Here is an 11,015-nt window from a genome sequence, read left to right as displayed (position 1 = left end):
GCAATCACAAACTATTCCAAATTGTCCACCCCGAACGCTGAGAAAAGTCACATATACCACATGACCACATTAACTAACTATAATATCTAATAATAGTATTTAATAATTTAATATATCCTGAATAACTAAACTGAAGCATTTTAATAGCAGGTAAATTGCTATAAAAAATACATAGTGAAGATTTAAAATAAGGAAAAATGTTTGTAGATCTATCATAACTGGGCTGCTGAGTCCCGTCAGAGACGCCCATTTCTCTAGTTTTAAATGCTGCTTGCCATTCTTCCCATTTATTTCTGTGCTGAAAACACGGGCCAATCAAATGTACAGAAGTGCGATGACGTTATAGGAAGTGTCTCGTGGACGCAAAGGCGGGAGTTTTCACTTGTTATGAAACGTCGTAACGGGTTAGCAGAGAGCTAAAGGTAAGCTATATAAGAGAACAGTTCTTGTGAAAAGGGGCATTTCTAAACAACTATTTGTCTCTGCAAATATTAAATATTAAACATTACACATTTCTGCAAGTCTCTCTTTTTATATGGAAATGTGTACAAATCTGAGAGCTCCCGTTCTGTTTTGTTTGTTTAAAAGTCTGTTTACTTACTAATTTTCTTATTAGGGTGCCCCAAATATCGCTTGTATCAGAATTAATTGTTACTTATTAATTAATTCTTATTATTCATTATAATGTTATACTCATTATTCTTTTTCAGTATTCATATTTATTATGTAAATAATACATTTTAATTCATGCAAAATACATGTGCTGCTTCATTTATGATCCGGTTTTTGGAGGCATTTGGTTGTATATTTGATCTTAACACATTCCAATTGGTTATTTATTGGTATATTTTAACATGTCAACATTTAACTCACATCCCTGAGCTGTCATGTAGCCTTAGAAAGCAGAGAATAGTTAAGACACCAACATATTTTTCTAGGTTAGCTATCAAAGAAGGGTCAGATTTTCCCATTTAGACACTGTGATCCTCTAAAATAATATTTTGCTTAATGTTTGCTTTGCTTTTCTTATATATACAGGTCTACGTGCATAAATGTCTAAGATGAAGGTTACGGTCGATAAGATACTATCCTTATCCGAAGGAGATGCAATAGATGAGCTTCAAAAGCATCTCACCTTGCTGTCTGACGATCAGGTTTGTGTTTAGAGAGTGTATTGTTGATGCATATGCTCTCAAACCATGTTGTGAAGAAGGCAGCTCCCGTAAATGATGTGCAGATAACTTTTAAAAGTATATTTTTGTTTTATTTCTGGCCCTCTCCAGCTCACAACAATGATTACTAATAGTGCACTGAAAGGCAAGGATACAGGTGCCCTGATCAAATCCATATTTAAAGGTAATGAATATGTGAATTCGATGTTTGTTAATGACAAGTATTTTAACTCATCTCATTAGACCAGATGATCAAAGTGGGTTTGTGATGTTAGGGTCACCGGTGAGTGTCTCGAATGGCGCAAACCGCAGGCTGCTTGTTTACAAGCACTGTATTCCACTCTGTGAATCTGGGGATTTGCAGACTGAAGTGGCATCGGATATCATTGGACTTCTGATGTTGGAGGTGAGTTACCTCACCTTGATCTGCACAAAGGACAAGATCTTGACTAGTAACTGGTAGGTTGGAGGTTCAAACCCCACAAAGTGTGATCCGCCTAATCCCAGGTTACACTAGAGGGACTGAACCTGTAATAAAAGCATCTACTAAATGTATGCATATTAATAGACCACACACACACACACACACACACACACACACATTCATTTTGAAATGATAATCAGTTATTGATGATAAACCACCTGATTTGTGCTTTGTATCAATGTTAAACTTGCCGTGCTTGTTGCACAGACGCACAGTCTACCTGGTGCTGCATTGGCCACATTAGCGTCTCTATATGTGGAGGCCATTAAGGTTGGTGAGATGAACAGTGGCAGATCACTGGAACTCTTCCCCACAATCCTAACAGCTCTCGCTGCTACCGAAGCTTTGGCTTATGGCAAAGGTAAGATGATGTTCATTAAATCACAGTTTTTCTGTTAAAGCAACATATAGCCCTGTAGATTACTACATTTACATTCCGATATGAACAACAAATTACATCTGTTCATAAATGTTAAGTGATTTTGGGGTTATAAAATACTCCTGGTTTTACTGATTAAAGATGATAAATGCAAGGTGGTCAGGCGATGTTTTCAGCGAAAATGATTTATTTTGTTTACATTTTTGACTTTTCACCAAAAACAAAGAAACCACAAATATGCATGCATGCTTAATATAAAGAAAACTTAGGGGTGTGCTTTTTGTATTCACAATCAACTACAAATGCATAGAATAACAAATATATGATTGCACTGAATATTCAGTGTATGAAATAACAATATAGCATTTAAATTGTTTTTTAAGGTGAGCTGAGTGGAGATGAGTACAAGAAACAGCTGATCAATAGTCTTTGCTCCAGCAGGTGAGATCTCATTTAAAGGGCTTTAATACTAGCTTTCAGTAAGTAATCAAAAAAAGACATAAGAATCTAACTTAATAAAGAACGTGACATTGCATATTTAACTAGAGTTGCTCTAGTTCTAGCAGTTCATAGCACAAAAAGGAGGGATTTGTGTTAAGTAGAGACTGCTGTGACGTAGAATAGGTGTTGTTTTAGTAACCGATATCTCTAATGCCTGCAGATGGGATCCTCAGTGTGTAATCCACCTCACCACCATGTTCAGGTATATTAAAACCTGTTTACTGGCTTCTACATTGTAACTCAGTTTTTAAACAAGAAATAAAACACCATGTCTTTTTGTCTCAGGGATGTTCCGTTATCTGCCGAGGAGCTTCAGTTTTTGATCGAGAAGGTTCTGCGGATGTTCCTGAAGTTGGATCTACAGGAGATTCCACCTCTGGTCTATCAGCTTCTGCTGCTGTCTGCAAAGGTCTGCCATCAGTCCATAGTTTACTGAACAATAGCTTTCAACACCAATTGTAAAATTAATGTTTTCTCTGACCATATAAGTCTTTTTCTGAAAAGAGTACACTAATTGTGCATTTTGCGGGTGTGGTGAGGTTCTTACATTTTACAACTGTTTTTTTAAATAGGGCTGCAAGAAGCTGGTTCTAGAAGGAATTACCAGTTACTTCCAAAAGCAGGATCAGCTTCAGAAAGAGGAGCAAAGAAATGGAGAGTGAGTTTCTTAGTTGTTCAAGTGGATTTTGAATTTGACTTTGTATAAGGAGCATTTCTTGTCATACACTATAGCTTACTTGATGGATGAAATTATTACATTTTTCTCACAGGAATAGAATTAAACTCATCTTTCATATTAGAGGTCAACCGATAGTGGATTTTGCCGATACCGATAGCTAAGGTGGTGGAAAAGGCTGAAAACCGATTAATCGACAGATAGTTTCAAAAATCGATTTATAGAATGCAAAATAAAAGTTCCTTAGTATGATGGGCACAGACACAGAGGCTACAGGAGTCAAAAATCAGTAAAATCCCTTATTAAGTTTATGGTTAAATCAAAATCCCAATAATAACCAGGAATAAATTACGATTTGGTGCATAACACGGGACTTTTAACTATAAACAAGCCCGAAATACACCGGGGACTCTTATTTTGAAATGACAGAGACTTGGCTCCATTACAATGCTCTATATTTAAGAATTAACCGAATTAAGCTTTTTATAGCCTATATTTTAAATTTTTCATCAGATGAGGTTTAATGAGGAAAAAGATTTATTCATGTTCACAAGATATGAAGTTGGAAGTTACGATGTATGTCATGACAGGGCACGTTACTGTACAGTCGCATTTTTCTTTGCATGCTCTCGCTTCAAGTTAGAACACTTGATTATCTAAGCAAAATTTTAAAAAATGCATTGAAAATAAAAATATGAATGAATATTGTTAATGATAGAAGACTTGGATGCAGCAAATCCCCTTGTGATTGTTTTTTTCACCTCTAGAGGCCGCTGTTTTACTGTAGAAGCAATGCGTTCCAGCTGTTGCACCTGCCACAGAGGAACATGGAGAAATAATAATAATAAAATAAATGCAACTATCAGCATAGATTTTTGCAGATAACTGATAGTTACAAAAAGTTATCTATTGGCACCGATTAATCGGTAAGATCGACATACTCTTCAAATTCATATAGAGAGTGTGAGTAACTTTCTCTAATTGTTGTTAGGAGTGAGGATGTGGAGATACAGACCATCCCACAGGATCAGCTGCGGCATGTAGAGGGAACCGTCATCCTCCACATCGTCTTTGCCATTCGTCTTGATCATGAGCTTGGCAGGGAGTTTTTTAAAAGCCTCAAGGTGAACGTCTGCTTGTTTACCTCACTGATGTCACTTCCGACTTTCTTTTTGAGTGGTTGCAAGTCTGATGGTTGTGTTTCTCTGTAGGCATCTCAGGGGCAGCCCTTGTGTCCCTTCAGTATTGCCCTACTGCTCTCTGTAGCTCGCATTCAACGATACGAAGAGCAAGTATGTTATCTCAGTTTATATTTTTCTCTCAAAAGCTAGTGAACTGTCTACCTAGATAGCATTTAGGTCATCATAAGCATGTTTGAACATTTAATGACCCCAAAATGCTGTTTAGGGTTCCCACGGTCATAAAAAAAACGTGGAAATATCAGGGGATTTAAAAATTGTGAAATTAATAAATGGAATGGAAATTTGACATTTATATTAATTTTTCTAGTTATGCTCCACTAATATTTCGTTAGCTAGGTATTGCTCCTTGTGAGTGCAATCGTTATGAAATTATTTTGGTAACATTTTACACAAAGTTTCCTTTCGTAAACATTAGTTAATGCATTAGATATCATGAACAAATAATTAACAATACCTTTTTTTTTTTACAGCATTTATTAATCTTTGTTAATGTTTGTTAAAATAAAATACAACTGTTCATTGTTAGTTCTTAGTGCATTAACTAATGTTAACAAATACAACTTTTGATTTTAAAAAGGCATATGTTGAAATTAACATTAATTATTATTAATAAATGCTGTAAAAGTATTGTTCATTGTTAGTTTATGTTAAAGGAATTTTCCAGATTTAATACAAGTTAAGCTCAATCGACAGTATTTGTGGCGTAATATTGATTACCACAAAAATTTATTTTGTCTTGCCCCTCCTTTAAAAAAAAAAAAAAAAAAAAAGCAAAAATCTGGGTTCCAGTGAGGCACTTACAATGGAAGTGAATGGGGCCAATTTTTGAACATTAAAATACTCACTTTTTCAAAAGTGTAGCCACAAGACATAAACAATATGCATGTTGACATGCATTTTAATGTGATAAAATCACTTACTAACTGCATCTGTGTAAAGTTATAGCCAATTTTACAACTTCGTCGCCATGAAGATGTGATGTCAACAAACCCTGAAACCCTAAAATGACTGTAAAAATTATTATTTAAACAACTTTACAGCTCAAATAATACACGAGTTTTAAAAGAAGAATTAATGTAAGTGCTTTTATAAAATCAAAAACTTCTAATTTCTGCCTTTTTAAACCTTCGAAAAATTGTCCCCATTCACTTATATTGTAAATGCCTCACTGTAACCTCTTTTATTGCTTTTTTTTTGGTGTGACGATTCGAAATACATTTTTGTGAATCTTATTGTAAAGTATTACAAATAATTTTTTTAAATCCTAAAGCAGTAATAATTACAAGCAACTAGACAAGTCATGGAAATTCATTGGTCAAAAGGTGTGGTAATTCTGTGAGACAAAGCCACTGGCTCAAACCTGATAAATTTGTTTCTCTTATTATTTCCCATAATTCTTAGGTATTTGAGTTCTTGAAGGGTGCCATCAACAAGAACTTCAAGGATGATCAGATCCAGCAGGGCTCTAAGTTTTTGCAGGAACTGCTGCCTCAGTGCAACAGCATCTCTGACATGATTCTAGACACTGTCAAAAACAGGTGAAACCGCAAGGCTTTGCTCTAATTTGCACTTATGGTATTGTGTGTTTACAGGTTTTATTTCTTCTTTATCTGTTATGTAGTTTTTTTGTGCATCTTTATTTGTAGTGTGTTTGGCTGGGACCACATCACTCAGGGGCTGGTCCAACTGGGTTTTATGCTTATGGACTCCTTTGGGCCTAAAGCTGGACCATTTGGAAAGACGGAGGGAACATCCAGCACTGCTAAAACGCCAAACCAACAGGCATGTCGACTTGGTGGACAAGTTCTGCTAGAGAGCTTCAAGGTACAGTCTAGTGCTCATCTGATGTTCTTACTCTTGAAATACACAATTAGTGCTACAAATATTGCTTCAAGAATACAGATCTTTGTGTTTTATTTATTTTGTACAGATGCATGAGCCAATCAGAGGGGAGATCCTAGAACAAGTCTTAAACCGATTGGTGACTAAAACTGCCTCACCAGTCACCCATTTCATTGGTTAGGATGAGTCCAATTTTTGTCCGATTTTTATTCTCTTGAATGCTTTTCACTTCTGATTGTTGATAGTTTTACCTTTATTTTTCCTCCTGAATTTCCACTGTGCTACCACAGGCCTTCTCTCCAGCATTGTGATGTCTACTCCAATGATCCTATTGGAGTCTTCTTCCAAGGTGACAGAAACATTTGACCAGCTCTCGTACTTGCCTCTCAGCACTGTACAGGGGCTCCTCAAGGCCGTGCAGGTAAAATAACTCTACACACTTGAGTGTTGAGTGTCTCTTTAAGTGTACACACACCATATTAACTTGAATAAATCAAGTATATGACACGCTAAATGTTTGTCTCTGCTCAGCCACTGCTCAAAGTCAGCATGTCCATGAAAGATGCCCTCATCCTGGTTCTCCGAAAAGCCATGTTCTCCAGGTAGAGTGAGAAAGGGTTTGGTGAAATGCCAGGTGCACATATTTAAATAAGTTGTGTCCCAATGAGCTTTCTCCTCTCTGTAGTCATTTAGATGGACGGAAGGCAGCTGTGGCGGGCTTCCTGTTGCTACTCAAGAACTTTCGAGTTCTGGGGAGCTTAGCTTCCAGCCAGGCCAGTCAGGCCATTACATCCAGCCAGGTAAAATGCTGCTGTAGGCAGAGTATTACACAGTGTTCTAACCATGCATGGTGCAACAGGTTTCAGTTAATTTTATCTGTCCTCACTAAATGCGAAATGCTGTGTCGAAGAAACAAAATTACAGCCAATCGGAACATACTTTGTTTAATATACAGTGGGATTTTGGACAAATTAGATCTTGCTGTTACAAGATCAGTAACTGACTATCAATCAAAGAAATGTTTCTACATCATGACATCAGACCACAATACTAGCCAGTTAGAGCCTTTATTTGTGCGTTAGTGAACATGACTGAATCTTTTTCCAGGTCCAAGCAGACATCCACTCACGCTATAATGCAGCAGCTAATGAAGCCTTCTGTCTGGAGATCCTGAGCAGTCTACGGCGCTGCCTTAACCAACAGGCTGACGTGCGGCTCATGCTCTATGAGGTCTGACCCTCTTATTGCCCCTTGGAGAGAAAAGGGAGTGAAAGATTACAGCCTTATATCACTAGTCCTCTCTTATTTCATTCAGCTAACTTTACTGTACTGAAAAAGTGATTTATTGTGTTTTCAAAGGGTTTCCATGAAGTCCTTCGTCGTAACTCTCAGCTGGCGAGTTCCATCATGCAGACTCTCTTGTCACAGGTATGACCGACATGTCACTTATTTCTTTTCTTTTTTTTTTTTCATTTTCTTTTTATTCCCTTTTCTCCCTAATTTGGAATGCCCAATTCCCACTACTTAGTAGGTCCTCGTGGTGGCACGGTTACTCACCTCAATCCGGGTGGTGGAGGACAAGTCTCAGTTGCCTCCGCTTCTGAGACATTCAATACACCATCTTATCACGTGGCTCATTGTGCATGACACTGTGGAGACTCCCAGCATGTGGAGGCTCATGCTACCCTCCGCAATCCACACACAACTTACCATGTGCCCCACTGAGAGCGAGAACCACTAATCGCAACCACGAGCAGGTTACCACATGTGACTCTACCCTCCCTAGCCACCGGGCCAATTTGTTTGCTTAGGAGACCTGGCTGGAGTCACTCAGCATGCCCTGGATTCGAACTCGCCCTGGATTTGAACACCCCTCCAGGGGTGGTAGTCAGCATCAATACTCGCTGAGCTACCTAGGCCCCCTCGTGTCACTTATTCTTAATAATAGTGTAGTTTTGGTCTCTCGAAATGGAGATTTTGACACTGTTTATATTTGAATAATTTAAGATAAATTTTTAGTTTCAACATTATTTGTACTTCAGATCATTGTTTTATTGGACAAGAAAAACTAGCTTCATACCATGTGATCCACATTTGGTTTTTGAATCAACATTTATATTCTTTTGTATCTATTATTTAAAATGGTATTAAAGGAAATTGGGTGGGATAAAAGGCGGATTCGAACCGGGGTCACTAGGACAACAGTACACATTCACATTGTCTTTACACCCCATACCACTGCAGCGACACCTATTATTGAGGCTGTCGTATATTCCTGTGGTTTCACCAGACTATTGGGGTGTAAATAGCTGCACTGTGTGGCAGATGCTATTTACACTGGGGTGCAAATCGACACTACAAATTATTTTAGTAACAGACCTACCTATCTTTGTGAAAATAAAATAATGAAACTGCATCACCACAACCTTTAAATGTTTTCTTCCAAATTATAAGAGAAAATTGTCATTTTGCCCCTTACAAAGTACTCCGTAAACATGGATGGCATTTAATATTTTGGCTTTCACCATCATCTTCAGAAAAAGTATAAACAAAATATAAAAATTCAACTGGGAAAGTTTTGGAAATCTGGTTCATTTTACATGGAATAACCCTACAAAATTTCATTGTCTAAATATTGCTCTTGCGTAGAGTAAAACTTAGTAATGCCATTAAAAACAAGCCATAGTAATGGCTGATTTTTGGACAAATTGTTCTTTTGAGTCTTTTTGTTCAATTGTATGAACCAGTTCATGAATCGGTTTGAATAATTTCAAATAATTTATAAATCCTGTGATCCAGTAATCACATACATGTAAGAATGAAAAGTTCATGGAAACTCATTGCTCAAAAAGTGTTGGAACCCTGCCGTTTTGCCAATCTGTTGGTACTGAACCAATTACTATTTGTATTTGCCAGCTGAAACGGTACTTTGAACCCAAGCAGGATCTGCTTCCTCCACTGAAGCTGGAGTCCTGCATCAGTGCACATGGAGATCAAGTCTTCCTCCAGGAGCCTCTGGTACTGAATGATGCAATGTCTCGTAATCAGAATTGACGTTCTGCATTTGAACCTGCTGGTGAGGGATCATAGATGTGTATTTATCATATAGGGTCACCTGCTGTGCTGCACAGTTCACTGTCTGCTGTGGTACCAGAACATACGGTCAGGAGGGAGTGTGAGCGATGATGAGGATGATGAAGACGAAGAGGGTGGAGTCCAGAGTGAACTGCACGTGATACTGGAGAGCATAACGAAACGAATGATTAAAAGTGAACTGGAGGATTTTGAATTGGTACGTTGTAAATCCCACGTTTGCTGGTAAAATTGATCAGCAGATTTAAAACTTCTAAAGAGAAAATCTTTAGATAGTTAGCAAATCTGACAGTTTGTTGTTTTCTTAGATCAGATAATATCCCTTTGGTTAGATTGGAAGGATTAAAACTATTTTACAGTTTCTGAAGAAAATGTGAGCTTGTTGCCAAGGTGTTGGTATGCGGTTGGTGTGCTGAGGTGTGGTGGATAGCACATTGCAGTACAGTACTACAGTGCAAAAACAGCTGCTTTTTTATCTCAGGACAAGGAGATGTAGTTTTATTGTGTATATGTGTTTGTCTCAGGATAAGTGTGCAGAATTCTCCACGAGTTCCAGTGTTGGCGTGAAGAACAGCATCTACGCTGTGCTAGTGTTGGGCGTGAATGAGGTTCTGATGGAGTACTACTTCATCACTGCCAATTACAGGTGTTTATATATTGATGCTATACATATGTGTGTATTCCTGTGTAAACAGCATTTCAAAAAACTTCTAAAACAGGCATGACATGCTAGTTTGTGTTTAACATGTTATTCTGTGTGTTTCATGTGCTGTACAGTAAGAACCGTTTTGAGGATGTCCTGGAGCTGTTCAAGCGATATCATAAAGTGTCTGAGATCCTGAGGGAACGGGCAGGGAAGGGCCGCACCCCATCAGGCAAAACCCCTCGCAGTCTGCTGTCTCTAGGCTTTGTCTCCACTCTACTCACTGCTCTCTTCAGGTACAGTTTGAGTATGCACGTACATACTGTGATGCATGCACCTGAATTGGAATTTACTGTTTGGCTAAAACACACCCAATTCACAACTATTCAGGCCAAAGCATTTTACCCGCAGAAAAAAAAAAAAAATCTTTCAATTATTTTAAAGGGATAGTTTACGCAAAAATGAAAATTCTCTCATGAGTTACTCACCCTAATGATATCCCAGGTGTGTATGATTTTCTTTCTTCACCAGAACACATTTATAGAAAAATATGGTCTTTTTATAAGGTCCTTAAAATGCAAGTGGATGGTGATTTCTTTTTTGAAGCTCCAAAAATCACAAACAGTCAGCATAAATGTCATCCATACGACACCAGCTGTTAAATTAAGGTCTTCTAAAGTGATACGATCACTTTTGGTGCGAAAAAGATAAATATTATGTACTTTTTTTTTTTTTTTAACTCTAAATCATGCTTCTGGTCAGCAGCGGTATGCACGTGACATAATCACGTTGGCACGTGAGACATGCGAGAACTGAGGCACGTGCATCACAGCCGGAAGTGCAGCGCTGTTTACAAGTGAGTTGGAGGAACGCTGTACAGAAGCTTTGTTGGTTTTGGTTTAGATCTGTATTTATCTGTTTCTTTACTCACAATGGTGCATTTGTTGGAGTGGTGGTGGCGTAGTGGACTAAAGCACATAACTGGTAATCAGAAGGCTGCCGGTTCAATCCCCACAGCCACCA

At 37.9% G+C, this 11,015-nt stretch overlaps 1 protein-coding gene across 1 annotated transcript in view; it reads left to right on the top strand.

The window, feature by feature from the left end:
- Window positions 1-371: 371 nt before the first annotated feature.
- The window catches only part of LOC127437693 (Fanconi anemia group I protein-like), a 21,958-nt gene continuing 11,314 nt past the window's right edge, over window positions 372-11,015 (top strand). The window contains exons 1-23 of the mRNA XM_051692770.1: window positions 372-422; window positions 1,039-1,154; window positions 1,284-1,356; window positions 1,448-1,578; window positions 1,864-2,017; window positions 2,419-2,476; window positions 2,697-2,738; window positions 2,822-2,945; window positions 3,109-3,194; window positions 4,204-4,336; window positions 4,424-4,504; window positions 5,816-5,952; window positions 6,061-6,238; window positions 6,345-6,432; window positions 6,547-6,677; window positions 6,788-6,858; window positions 6,942-7,056; window positions 7,364-7,486; window positions 7,616-7,684; window positions 9,173-9,274; window positions 9,366-9,548; window positions 9,874-9,995; window positions 10,127-10,288. Of these exons, the coding sequence (XP_051548730.1) occupies window positions 1,053-1,154; window positions 1,284-1,356; window positions 1,448-1,578; window positions 1,864-2,017; window positions 2,419-2,476; window positions 2,697-2,738; window positions 2,822-2,945; window positions 3,109-3,194; window positions 4,204-4,336; window positions 4,424-4,504; window positions 5,816-5,952; window positions 6,061-6,238; window positions 6,345-6,432; window positions 6,547-6,677; window positions 6,788-6,858; window positions 6,942-7,056; window positions 7,364-7,486; window positions 7,616-7,684; window positions 9,173-9,274; window positions 9,366-9,548; window positions 9,874-9,995; window positions 10,127-10,288 (2,465 nt within the window). The 5' untranslated portion in view covers window positions 372-422; window positions 1,039-1,052. The remainder of the gene's footprint in view (window positions 423-1,038; window positions 1,155-1,283; window positions 1,357-1,447; window positions 1,579-1,863; window positions 2,018-2,418; window positions 2,477-2,696; window positions 2,739-2,821; window positions 2,946-3,108; window positions 3,195-4,203; window positions 4,337-4,423; window positions 4,505-5,815; window positions 5,953-6,060; window positions 6,239-6,344; window positions 6,433-6,546; window positions 6,678-6,787; window positions 6,859-6,941; window positions 7,057-7,363; window positions 7,487-7,615; window positions 7,685-9,172; window positions 9,275-9,365; window positions 9,549-9,873; window positions 9,996-10,126; window positions 10,289-11,015) is intronic.

Source organism: Myxocyprinus asiaticus, chromosome 48, assembly GCF_019703515.2.
Source record: "Myxocyprinus asiaticus isolate MX2 ecotype Aquarium Trade chromosome 48, UBuf_Myxa_2, whole genome shotgun sequence".
Classification (NCBI taxonomy): domain Eukaryota; kingdom Metazoa; phylum Chordata; class Actinopteri; order Cypriniformes; family Catostomidae; genus Myxocyprinus; species Myxocyprinus asiaticus.
Note: the sequence above shows the minus strand (reverse complement) of the source record. Positions and strands in the feature narration are given on the sequence as shown.